Source organism: Oncorhynchus mykiss, chromosome 22 (genome assembly GCF_013265735.2).
Source record: "Oncorhynchus mykiss isolate Arlee chromosome 22, USDA_OmykA_1.1, whole genome shotgun sequence".
NCBI lineage: Eukaryota > Metazoa > Chordata > Actinopteri > Salmoniformes > Salmonidae > Oncorhynchus > Oncorhynchus mykiss.
The window spans coordinates 41,439,333-41,453,251 of record NC_048586.1 but is presented as its reverse complement, the minus strand read 5'-3'; the positions used below and the strand labels follow the sequence as shown (position 1 = coordinate 41,453,251).

At 43.9% G+C, this 13,919-nt stretch overlaps 1 protein-coding gene and 1 long non-coding RNA gene across 4 annotated transcripts in view; both read left to right on the top strand.

Moving 5' to 3' along the window:
• Positions 1 to 5,353, top strand: part of LOC110501886 (rho GTPase-activating protein 15) — a 75,866-nt gene extending 70,513 nt beyond the window's left edge. For all 3 annotated transcript variants that reach the window (XM_021579739.2, XM_021579738.2, XM_021579740.2), the window contains exon 13: positions 4,393 to 5,353. In XM_021579739.2, the coding sequence (XP_021435414.2) occupies positions 4,393 to 4,576 (184 nt within the window). In that variant the 3' untranslated portion in view covers positions 4,577 to 5,353. The remainder of the gene's footprint in view (positions 1 to 4,392) is intronic.
• Positions 5,354 to 5,979: 626 nt separating this feature from the next.
• LOC118943638 lies at positions 5,980 to 13,304 on the top strand. The gene is made up of 3 exons (XR_005038969.1): positions 5,980 to 6,440; positions 6,526 to 6,638; positions 12,507 to 13,304. It is a non-coding gene; the product is annotated as an uncharacterized LOC118943638 (long non-coding RNA).
• The last annotated feature ends 615 nt before the right edge of the window (positions 13,305 to 13,919 follow it).

Genomic DNA, 13,919 nt, shown 5'->3' with positions numbered 1-13,919 from the left:
GGCCAGTTGAGAACACCTTTATTTAACCAGGTAGGCTAGTTGAGAACACCTTTATTTAACCAGGTAGGCTAGTTGACAACACCTTTATTTAACCAGGTAGGCTAGTTGAGAACACCTTTATTTAACCAGGTAGGCTAGTTGAGAACACCTTTATTTAACCAGGTAGGCTAGTTGAGAACACCTTTATTTAACCAGGTAGGCTAGTTGAGAACACCTTTATTTAACCAGGTAGGCTAGTTGAGAACACCTTTATTTAACCAGGTAGGCTAGTTGAGAACACCTTTATTTAACCAGGTAGGCTAGTTGAGAACACCTTTATTTAACCAGGTAGGCTAGTTGAGAACACCTTTATTTAACCAGGTAGGCTAGTTGAGAACACCTTTATTTAACCAGGTAGGCTAGTTGAGAACACCTTTATTTAACCAGGTAGGCTAGTTGAGAACACCTTTATTTAACCAGGTAGGCTAGTTGAGAACACCTTTATTTAACCAGGTAGGCTAGTTGAGAACACCTTTATTTAACCAGGTAGGCTAGTTGACAACACCTTTATTTAACCAGGTAGGCTAGTCGAGAACACCTTTATTTAACCAGGTAGGCTAGTTGAGAACACCTTTATTTAACCAGGTAGGCCAGTTGAGAACACCTTTATTTAACCAGGTAGGCTAGTTGAGAACACCTTTATTTAACCAGGTAGGCTAGTTGACAACACCTTTATTTAACCAGGTAGGCTAGTTGAGAACACCTTTATTTAACCAGGTAGGCTAGTTGAGAACACCTTTATTTAACCAGGTAGGCTAGTTGAGAACACCTTTATTTAACCAGGTAGGCCAGTTGAGAACACCTTTATTTAACCAGGTAGGCTAGTTGAGAACACCTTTATTTAACCAGGTAGGCTAGTTGAGAACACCTTTATTTAACCAGGTAGGCTAGTTGAGAACACCTTTATTTAACCAGGTAGGCTAGTTGAGAACACCTTTATTTAACCAGGTAGGCTAGTTGAGAACACCTTTATTTAACCAGGTAGGCTAGTTGAGAACACCTTTATTTAACCAGGTAGGCTAGTTGAGAACACCTTTATTTAACCAGGTAGGCTAGTTGAGAACACCTTTATTTAACCAGGTAGGCTAGTTGAGAACACCTTTATTTAACCAGGTAGGCTAGTTGACAACACCTTTATTTAACCAGGTAGGCTAGTCGAGAACACCTTTATTTAACCAGGTAGGCTAGTTGAGAACACCTTTATTTAACCAGGTAGGCCAGTTGAGAACACCTTTATTTAACCAGGTAGGCTAGTTGAGAACACCTTTATTTAACCAGGTAGGCTAGTTGACAACACCTTTATTTAACCAGGTAGGCTAGTTGAGAACACCTTTATTTAACCAGGTAGGCTAGTTGAGAACACCTTTATTTAACCAGGTAGGCTAGTTGAGAACACCTTTATTTAACCAGGTAGGCTAGTTGAGAACACCTTTATTTAACCAGGTAGGCTAGTTGAGAACACCTTTATTTAACCAGGTAGGCTAGTTGAGAACACCTTTATTTAACCAGGTAGGCTAGTTGAGAACACCTTTATTTAACCAGGTAGGCTAGTTGAGAACACCTTTATTTAACCAGGTAGGCTAGTTGAGAACACCTTTATTTAACCAGGTAGGCTAGTTGAGAACACCTTTATTTAACCAGGTAGGCTAGTTGAGAACACCTTTATTTAACCAGGTAGGCTAGTTGAGAACACCTTTATTTAACCAGGTAGGCTAGTTGAGAACACCTTTATTTAACCAGGTAGGCTAGTTGACAACACCTTTATTTAACCAGGTAGGCTAGTCGAGAACACCTTTATTTAACCAGGTAGGCTAGTTGAGAACACCTTTATTTAACCAGGTAGGCCAGTTGAGAACACCTTTATTTAACCAGGTAGGCTAGTTGAGAACACCTTTATTTAACCAGGTAGGCTAGTTGACAACACCTTTATTTAACCAGGTAGGCTAGTTGAGAACACCTTTATTTAACCAGGTAGGCTAGTTGAGAACACCTTTATTTAACCAGGTAGGCCAGTTGAGAACACCTTTATTTAACCAGGTAGGCCAGTTGAGAACACCTTTATTTAACCAGGTAGGCTAGTTGAGAACACCTTTATTTAACCAGGTAGGCTAGTTGAGAACACCTTTATTTAACCAGGTAGGCTAGTTGAGAACACCTTTATTTAACCAGGTAGGCTAGTTGAGAACACCTTTATTTAACCAGGTAGGCTAGTTGAGAACACCTTTATTTAACCAGGTAGGCTAGTTGAGAACACCTTTATTTAACCAGGTAGGCCAGTTGAGAACACCTTTATTTAACCAGGTAGGCCAGTTGAGAACACCTTTATTTAACCAGGTAGGCTAGTTGAGAACACCTTTATTTAACCAGGTAGGCTAGTTGAGAACACCTTTATTTAACCAGGTAGGCTAGTTGAGAACACCTTTATTTAACCAGGTAGGCTAGTTGAGAACACCTTTATTTAACCAGGTAGGCTAGTTGAGAACACCTTTATTTAACCAGGTAGGCTAGTTGAGAACACCTTTATTTAACCAGGTAGGCTAGTTGAGAACACCTTTATTTAACCAGGTAGGCTAGTTGAGAACACCTTTATTTAACCAGGTAGGCTAGTTGAGAACACCTTTATTTAACCAGGTAGGCTAGTTGAGAACACCTTTATTTAACCAGGTAGGCTAGTTGAGAACACCTTTATTTAACCAGGTAGGCTAGTTGAGAACACCTTTATTTAACCAGGTAGGCTAGTTGAGAACACCTTTATTTAACCAGGTAGGCTAGTTGAGAACACCTTTATTTAACCAGGTAGGCTAGTTGAGAACACCTTTATTTAACCAGGTAGGCTAGTTGAGAACACCTTTATTTAACCAGGTAGGCTAGTTGAGAACACCTTTATTTAACCAGGTAGGCTAGTTGAGAACACCTTTATTTAACCAGGTAGGCTAGTTGAGAACACCTTTATTTAACCAGGTAGGCTAGTTGAGAACACCTTTATTTAACCAGGTAGGCTAGTTGAGAACACCTTTATTTAACCAGGTAGGCTAGTTGAGAACACCTTTATTTAACCAGGTAGGCTAGTTGAGAACACCTTTATTTAACCAGGTAGGCTAGTTGAGAACACCTTTATTTAACCAGGTAGGCTAGTTGAGAACAAGTTCTTATTTGCAACTGCAACCTGGCCAAGATAAAGCAAAGCAGTGTGACACAGACAACAACACAGTTACACATGGAGTAAACAATAAACAAGCTATAACACAAACAAGTCAATGACTCAGTAGAGAAAAGAAAGTCTATATACAGTACAGTGTGTGCAAAAGGCATGAGGAGGTAGGCAATAAATAGGCCATAGGAGCGAATAATTAAAATTTAGCAGATTAACACTGGAGTGATAAATGATCAGATGATGATGTGCAAGTATGGATATATAATGTACAAGACTTGCATATGCTTCTTGATTTTTTTAGCCCTTTTTCTCCCTAATTCCGTGGCATCCAATTGGTAGTTACAGTCTTGTCTCATCGCTGCAACTCCGGAGAGGCGAAGTTCGAGAGCCGTGCGTCCTCCGAAACACAACCCAGCTGAGCAGCACTGCTTCTTGACACAATGTCCGCATAACCCGGACACCAGCCGCACCAATGTGTCGGAGGAAACACTGTACACCTCGCTACCGTGTCAGCGTGCATTGCACCTGGCCCGTCACAGGAGTCTCTAGAGCGCGATGGGACAAGAACATCCTGCCGGCCAATCTGGGCGACGCTGGACCAATTGTGCGCCGCCCCATGGGTCTCCAGGTCGCGGCCAGCTGCGACAGAGCCTGGATCGAAACAGGATCTCTAGTGGTACAGCTAGCACTGAGATGCATTGCCTTAGACCACTGTGCCACTCTGGAGGCCCCTGCTTCTTGATTTCCTGATACCCAGGATTCTCCAGACATCTCTACACTGAAACTCCATCCAGATTGATTTAGTAACTTTCCCTATTCAGATACATAGAGTCAATGGATGTTCTTCAGTTCACTGCCGGTGCTGAACGTGTGGTATGAAGTGAGCGGTTTAGTTGTGGCTGAACCTGGACCTTTGAATACACAAAGCTGGGTGCACAAATTATATACAATGTTGCCAATACTGAAATAGGAGATGCCTTCAACAGGGGCCATTCAAGGGTAAAAATGTGCATTGCTGACAAATCTGGTGAACGTACGTAGAAATGATCCACCATCATCCAGTGGAAATTACATCTCTTTTTGTGATGATCATTGATGTTGACTTGAAAAACCAACCTCGTTTCATTACTTTTTATGAATTTATCCCATTGTTTCAAACTCTTATGTTCCCAGATAATTGAACCCTTCTCTCTCTGCAGGATTCTGACGTGCTCGCAGAAGAACCTCATGTCGACCCAAGGCATCAGCATTGTGTTTGGCCCGACACTCATGTGGCCTGAGCTGGACTGTGGGAACATGGCGGTCAACATGGTCTATCAGAACCAGATAGTGGAGTTCATCCTCATTGAGAGCCCAGAGATCTTCGGCCTGCAGAAGAAGTGATAGGGACATTTCATCTACAGCTATGGATGAAACAGACAAGAGGACTTACTGTGCCCTAAGCTTGGAGCGAGTTGCTAGTATTACTGTAATATATTATTAATAGGCAGGATGTACACCTTATGTTAAAGTGTTAGTCATTTAAAAAGGGGATATCATTTATATTTTATTATGAACTGGGTGGTTTGAGCCCTGAATACTGATTGGCTGACAGCCGTGGCATATCAGACCGTATACCACGGGTATGACAAAACATGTATTTTTACTGCTCTAATTATATTGGTAACCAGTTGATAATAGCAATAAGGTACCTCTAGTGTCTGTGGTATAGGGCCAGTTTCCAGGCACTCCGCGTTGCATAAGAACAGCTCTTAGCCTTGGTATATTGGCCATAGACCACACCCCCTCGAGCCTTATTGCTTAACTATATCACTATTATTTCTGTCAGTTTGAACCCAGTAACTAAACTGTATTTGGTGAATTTTGCATTAGTAAATCCATAACAGTAAAGGACAGTATTTTGTGCTCTGATTTGTCCGTTGCCTTTTACTGCACAGTTATCATGAAAGAAGTACGCACACAATAAGTGATGCTATGTTGAGTTGTTTGTGCATACGTGTGCCTGTGTGATGCATTGTTTTTATTTAAGTCTTTGAATGAGCATCATCCTAAATACCAACTCCGAACTGCAGCCGTCTGTGAGTATCTGTTTTTTTTATATTCTATGCAAATGGAGACTGTCTCAGACACATTTGGAAATTAAAAAGAAGCCTTTGAATATGAGCACTGAGTTTGGTTTTATCAGATACGTTGTATGAAACCACAAAGTCTCCCTTTCTCCTCCAATTGCAAGATTCAGTTTTAGGGGTTAAACAAACAAACACACACACACACACACACACACACACACATAAACACACACAAACACACACAAATGATGAGATAATTATTTTAAATTATTTTCTATGATGAACGAACACTCATCAAAACATAACTAATGGAGCTGTTCCTGACATAAAGCAAGCAATCACAGTGTAAATGAATGGGAGGGACAGCAGAGGGGAGGGGAGCAGACACAGCTTTGTAATTTAATGGTGATCACAGGACCCATGGCATATGTCTGTCAGCTCCTATTATCTGGCCCTGCTTCTCAAAGCACAGCTGCAATTAAAACAGGCGCCCTAATCTAGACTTGTGTAATGCCATTTAAATGTGTCCCTTTTAAAGTTCACATGTCCCCATACTGTACACGGTGAGACCCTTGTTATATGTGCTTGATACTCTCTCTTAAATATTTGTGCAGCGCAGGTTACTGGGACCTGCCAGAATAAATGAGAAGATAATCACATCTGATTTGTATTGTGTGAATATCAAAGCCATCACACATATCGTTGCCCACAAGTACAGTAGTTCTCCTGATGTTTGGCACAACTTTCTAATTTCTTATTTCAAATTCTAAGAGAAGAATTCATTGCTGGATCTTTGATGAGAGTCATGATAAGGCTTTAATCTCAAATAAGACTTTGTTCACGCTTTTAATCAGTAGGCTTGTTTTGATTGGTCCAGACTGATCCAAAGCTGGTCAGCAACACCACTTCTTCATTGGTCTGGGCCAGAGGGAGGGTGAGAGAATCAGCACCCTCTGCTGGTCACTAAAGTAAAAGGCAGTGTCACCCACACACAGGTGTTCCCCATCTTTCTATCAGAGCACAGCTGCTTCACCCCTAATTATACGCCTAGAGGCCACATGAAACATACTCCCTGTCTGCTCACAGTATGTGTTCTCCGGGAGCAAAGCTTTGTTGCTCTGAAAGCTTTTTTTTTTTACTTTAAAGACCGAACAGGAGATGCATTGTGAGACAAGCAGGTAGGTCTACCGACAATGCATATTTGCAACCAAAGGAAAATTGTTTTTTGGTCTTTTTGTCTTACTGTAGTTGTGGATCTTTCAGCCTGTCTAAATATCAGTATGATGACAACTCAGTAACTACACCAACAACAGAACTGCAGCTGTCCAGGTGACCTAAATCCACTGTCATTATACCAGAGAACGGCAGATGTCCAGGTATCCTAAATCAAATTATTGTACCAGAGAACGTCAGCTGTCTAGGTGTCCTAAATCAACTGTCATTAATACCAGGGAATGGCAGCTGTACAGGTGTACTAAACCAACTGTCATTATACCAGGGAATGACAGGTGTACTAAACCAACTGTCATTATACCAGGGAATGGCAGCTGTACAGGTGTACTAAACCAACTGTCAGAGGGACTATTTGTCAAAAGAAAAGGATACACAGGCACCCTCCAGCACTTCTTACAGCATCAATGCCACTATCTATACCAGTGTAACAGATGTGAAATGGCTAGCTAGTTAGCGGTGGTGTGACTATACCACTATTTATACCAGCATCTATGCCAGCATCTTTAAAAGCATATGTACCAGCATATATACCAGCATCCATACCACTATCTATACATATATGTATAATAGCATCTATAAAACTACAATTGAAGTCGGAAGTTTACATACACTTAGGTTTGAGTAATTAAAACTTGTTTTTCAATCACTCCACAAATTTCTTGTTAACAATCTATAGTTTTGGCAAGTCGGTTAGGACATCTACTTTGTGCATGACATAAGTAATTTTTCCAACAATTGTTTACAGACAGATTGTTTCACTTATAATTCACTGTATCACAATTCCAGGGGGTCAGAAGTTTACATACACTAAGTTGACTGTGCCTTTAAACAGCTTGGAAAATTCCATAAAATGATGCCACGGCTTTCAAAGCTTCTGATAGGCTAATTGACAGCTGTAATTGCTGAAAAAGGTGCCTCTACAAAGTATTGACTTTGTTTTCCAAGATGGCGTAGCAGTCAGACGTCTTTGTCCTGTCGTGTCCCTTGTATATATCGTTTTACATCTTTTTCGTCGCATATCCTTTAAAATATTTTTCTAAACCTCAATATCTTAATACTCTCCTGCAACCCGCCTCACCCAATGTGGCGTGGATCTGCTTTTCTTTCCCTAAAGTGTTTATATTTACTTCGGATCCAGAATCCCTCAACTGAAGCTAGCCAGCTAACTACCAGCTATCAGTCAGCAAACCATTGCCAGCGGTCATCAGCTAACTAGCTAACCGCGATCCCGGATGACTACTCCTGGCTAGCGTTTCCATCCCAGAGCAAGCACCAATTAGCTTGAAGCTAGCCTGGCCAGGGCTCCTGTGCTACCACCGAAGTATACTCTTGGGCTACAGTATCCGGACCCCTTCTACAGCCGGTACGGGGCATGGAACCCGGCAGGTCCTCTACGACTGGAATACCGACATAATCTGCCCGAGGACTCCAACAGGCCCCTCAGGCACGACACCCGCTGAAGGCCCATTATGCTAACCAGCTAGGCCTGCTAGCTACCCAGAGCTACTTGGAACCCTACTAATTCCATGACTGGTCTATCGACGTCACCGCAAGAAGAGGCAGAAACAGACTTACCCCCATCGCGATGTCCCCAAAAGGCTACCTTTCTAGCCCCTGCTAGCTGCTAGCTTGCCGGGCCCGGTAGCTAACTGCTAGCTTGCCGGGCCCGGTCTGCTAACTGCTAGCTTGCCTGTCCGGTCTGGTAACTGCTAGCCCTTGCTAACTGCTAGCTTGCCTACCCGGTCTGCTATCTGCAAGCCCCTGCTAACTGCTTGCTAACCCGGCCTGCTAACTGCTACCTTGCCCCGGTCTACTAGCTGCTAGCTTGTTTAGCCCCGGCCTACTAACTGTTAGCTTGTTAGCCTGCTAACTGTCTGAATCGCCGTGTCCCCAGCCAGCCCAACCACTCACTGGACCCATTTGTTCCCATATGTTCCCATATGCCTTGTCCATTACTGTCCTGGTTAGTGATTACTGTCTTATTTCACTGTAGAGCCTTTAGCCCTGCTCAATATGCCTTAACCAACCATGTTGTTCCACCTCCTACATATGCGATGACATCACCTGGTTTAAACATCTCTATAGACTATCTCTCTCTTCATTACTCAATGCCTAGGTTTACCTCTGATGTACTCACATCCTACCTTACCTTTGTCTGTACACTATGCCTTGAATCTATGCTATCGTGCCCAGAAACCTGCTCCTTTTACTCTTTGTTCTGAACGTGCTAGACGGCCAGTTCGTATAGTCTTTAGCCGTACCCTTATCCTACTTTTCCTCTCTTCCTCTGGTGATGTGGAGGTTAATCCAGGTCCTGCAGTGCCTAGCTCCACTCCCACCCCACAGGTGGTCTCATTTGTTGACTTCTGTAAACGTAAAAGCCTTTGTTTCATGCATGTTAACATTAGAAGCCTACTCCCTAAGTTTGTTTTACTCACTGCTGTAGCACACTCTGCCAACTCAGATGTCTTAGCCGTGTCTGAATCCTGGCTTAGGAAAACCCCTGAAATCTCAATTGCTAACTATAACGTTTTCCGCCAAGATAGAACTGCCAAAGGGGGCGGTGTTGCAATCTACTGCAAAGATAGCCTGCAGAGTTCTGTATTACTATCTAAGTCTGTACCCAAACAATTTGAGCTTCTACTTCTAAAAATTCACCTTTCCAGAAACAAGTCTCTCACTGTTGCCGCTTGCTATAGACCTCCCTCTGCCCCCAGCTGTCCCCTCGATACCTTACGTGAATTGATTGCCCCCCATCTATCTTCTGAGCTTGTGCTACTAGGTGACCTAAACTGGGACATGCTTAACACCCCGGCCATCCTACAAACTAAGCTTCATGCCCTCAATCTCACACAAATGATCAATGAACCTACCAGGTACAACCCCAAATCAGTAAACACGGGCACCCTCATAGATGTCATCCTAACTAATTCACCCTCCAAATACACCTCTGCTGTTTTCAATCAAGATCTCAGCGATCACTGCCTCATTGCCTGCATCCGTAATGGGTCTGCGACCAAACGACCACCCCTCATCACTGTCAAACGCTCCCTGAAACACTTCTGCGAGCAGGCCTTTCTAATCGACCTGGCCGGGGTATCCTAGAATGACATTGACCTCATCCCGTCAGTAGATGATGCCTGGCTATTCTTTAAAAGTGCCTTCCTCACCATCTTAAATAAGCATGCCCCTCTCAAAAAATTTTAGAACTAGAAATAGATATAGTCCTTGGTTCACTCCAGACCTGTCTGCCCTTGACCAGCACAAAAACATTACGTGGCGTTCTGCATTAGCATCGAATAGCCCCCGTGATATGCAACTTTTCAGGGAAGTTAGGAACAAATATACACAGGCAGTTAGAAAAGCTAAGAAAAGCTTTTTCAAACAGAAAATTGCATCCTGTAGTATTAACTCAAAAAAGATCTGGGACACTGTAAAGTCCATGGAGAATAAGAGCACCTCCTCCCAGCTGCCCACTGCTCTGAGGCTAGGAAACGCTGTCACCACCGATAAATCCACAATAATTGAGAATTTCAATAAGCATTTCTCTACGGCTGGCTACCCCTACCCCGGTCAACTGCCCGGCACCCTCCACAGCAACCCGCCAAAGCCCCCATCATTTCTCCTTTACCCAAATCCAGATAGCTGATGTTCTGAAAGAGCTGCAAAATCTGGACCCCCACAAATCAGCCGGGCTAGACAATCTGGACCATCTCTTTCTAAAATGATCTGCTGAAATTGTTGCAACCCCTATTACTAGCCTGTTCAACTTCTCTTTCGTATCGTCTGAGATTCCCAAAGATTGGAAAGCTGCCGCGGTCATCCCCCTCTTCAAAGGGTGAGACACTCTAGACCCAAACTGCTACAGACCTATATCTATCTATCTTACCCTGTCTTTCTAAGTTCTTCGATAGCCATACCTTCTCCGCTATGCAATCTGGTTTCAGAGCTGGTCATGGGTGCACCTCAGCCACGCTCAAGGTTCTAAACAACATCATGACCGGCATCGATAAGAGAAATTACTGTGCATGCGTATTCATCGACCTGGCCAAGGCTTTCGACTCTGTCAATCATAACATTCTTATTGGCAGACTCGACAGCCTTGGTTTCTCAAATGATTGCCTCGCCTGGTTTACCAACTACTTCTCTGATAGAGTTCAGTGTGTCAAATCGGAGGGCCTGTTGTCCGGACCTCTGACAGTCTCTATTGGTGTGCCACAGGGTTCAATTCTCGGGCCAACTCTCTTTTCTGTATACATCAATGATGTTGCTCTTGCTGCTGGTGATTCTCTGATCCACCTCTATGACACCATTCTGTATACTTCTGGCCCCTCCTTGGACAGTGTGTTAACTAACCTCCAGACGAGCTTCAATACCATACAACTCTCCTTCCGTGGCCTCCAACTGCTCTTAAACGCAAGTAAAACTAAATGCATGCTATTCAATCGATCACTGCCAGCACCTGCTCGCCCGTCCAGCATCACTACTCTGGATGGCTCTGACTTAGAATACGTGGACAACTACAAATACCTGGGTGTCTGGTTAGACTGTAAACTCTCCTTCCAGACTCACATTAAGCATCTCCAATCCAAAATTAAATCTAGAATCGGCTTCCAACTTCGCAGCAAAGCATCCTTCACTCATGCTGCCAAACATACCCTCGTAAAACTGACCATCCTACCGATCCTCGACTTCGGTGATGTCATCTATAAAATAGCCTCCAACACTCTACTCAACAAACTGGATGCAGTCTATCACAGTGCCATCCGTTTTGTCACCAAAGCCCCATACACTACCCACCATTCCGACATCATAAATCCTCTCTGCAGGGGACAGTTTCTTAGAGTAATATGCAGAGAGGAATTATGATGTCGGTGATCAAGAGCTCCTGGCTGTGAAGTTGGCTGGAGGGCTCCAAGGAACCATTCATCATCCTCACTGACCATCGGAACCTGGTGTACATACGGACAGGACAGCGAGGAGGCTGAATCAGCGCCAAGCAAGGTGGGCACTTTTCTTGACAAGATTTGACTTCACTAACCTATCGCCCAGGTTAAAAAAACACCTAAGTCGATGCCCTGTCCTGTCTCCACGATTCTGGAGAGGGTCATTTCCAGAATGCACCTATAATCCATTCCTCTTGAGTCATAGCCCCTGTGGTCTGGGACATAGATGTAGATATCCACCAGGCTCTGGAGAGGGAGCCCACACCCACTAACTGTCCTCCTGAGTGCATCTACGTTCTCACGGGGATCGGCTGCTGACCTGGGAGCACACACCCACTAACTGTCCTGAGTGCATCTACGTTCTCACGGGGATAAGGGATCGGCTGCTGACCTGGGAGCCCACACCCACTAACTGTCCTCCTGAGTGCATCTACGTTCTCACGGGGATCGGCTGCTGACCTGGGAGCACACACCCACTAACTGTCCTGAGTGCATCTACGTTCTCACGGGGATAAGGGATCGGCTGCTGACCTGGGAGCCCACACCCACTAACTGTCCTCCTGAGTGCATCTACGTTCTCACGGGGATCGGCTGCTGACCTGGGAGCCCACACCCACTAACTGTCCTCCTGAGTGCATCTACGTTCTCACGGGGATAAGGGATCTGACCTGGGAGCACACACCCACTAACTGTCCTCCTGAGTGCATCTACGTTCTCACGGGGATCGGCTGCTAACTTGGGAGCACACAGCTGTCATCGTTGGACATCCAGGTATTTCTCACACTACCAAATCTATCTCTGAGAAGTATTGGTGGCCTACCTTGCCGCAGGCCGTTAGTCGCTACGTCAACTCCTGTTCCGTATGTTCTGAAACCAAATCCTCCCGGCACACTCCAGCAGGGAAACTCCTGCCCATGCCTCAGTGTCCCTGTTGTCATCTATCCATTGACTTTGCCACTGAACTCCCCTCCTCTGATGGTTTCTCCACCATTTTTGGTGGTTGTGGATAGATTTTCTAAATCCTGTTGTTTCATCCATCTCCCTGGTCTCCCTACTGCTCTCCAGGTCGCTGAGTCATTATGGCCTTCTGGTGGACATCATCTCCAACCGTGGGCCCAAATTCACATCACGGGTATGGAGAGCCTTTATGGAGAAGCTCAGGGTCACTGTCAGCCTCACTTCCGGGTATAGGCCTCAGTCCAACAGGCAAGTGTAGAGGAGGAACCAGGAGCTGGGGAGGTTCCTGAGGAGTCACTACCAGGACCGGCATGGAGAGTGTCACGTCTACTCCCGCTCCTCCCCTCCGGCGTTCGAGCTCGCTGGTTTACTAACCACCAGTCCTGGGAACCATCATCCCGCGCACTTGCACTTCATCAGTACGCACACCTGGACTCCATTACCTGGACTCCATTACCTCCCCTTTATCTGACACTCCCTTAGTTTCTTTCCCAAGGCAGTATCGTTTTCTGTTGTTCATATCTAGATGCTACTCCTATGTTGTATCATTACACGTTTCTTGTTATATTAATCTTACTACCTGCTTCTTGACTCCCAGAGTCTACATTACAGTAGATTAAAATCAAAACTGTAATCCGGCCACTCAGGAATTCACTGTAAATAACTCCAGTGCAGATTTGGCTTTGTGTTTTAGGTTATTGCCCTGCTGAAGGGAGAATTCATCTCCCAGTATCTAGTGGTAAGCAGACAACCAGGTTTTCCTTTAGGATTTTGCCTGTGCTTAGCTCCATTCCGTAAATGTTTTACCCTGAAATACTCCCCAGTACTTAATGATTACAAGCACACCCATAACATGATGCAGCCACCACTATGCTTGAAAACATAGTGTGGTACTCAGTGATGGATTTGCCCCAAAATAACGCTTTGCCACATTTTTGCAGTATTAGAGCTTTGTTGCAAACAGGATGCATGTTTTGGAATATGTTTTATTATGTACAGGCTTCCTTCTTTTAACTCTGTCAATTATGTTAGTATTGTGTAGTAACTGCAATGTTGCTGACAGTTTTCTCCTACCACAGCCATTAAACTATGTAACTGTGTCTCAGGTTACTAGGAGTGGTGGGTAGGAGTCAGGCGCAGAGAGCAGAGGATCAGTGATTAGTAATATTTATGTGCAAGAATAGTGTTTAACATGATTTTTTTATGACTACCTCATCTCTCATCTCAAATAGTGTGCGGGGTAAATAAAGTATAATGTTAAACACTATTCTTGCACATAGAGTGAGTCCATACAACTTATTATGTGACATGTTAAGCACATTTTACTCCTGATTTTACAAGATATTTGACCTTTTCATTTTTTCTTAATTTGTAAAAATGTCTAAAAACATAATACCAAATTGACATTATGGGGTATTGCGTGTAGGCCAGTGACCAAAAATCTCAGTTTAATTCATTTTAAATTTAGGCTGTAACACAACACAATGTGTGAATACTTCCTGACTCTATACCACTACCTAT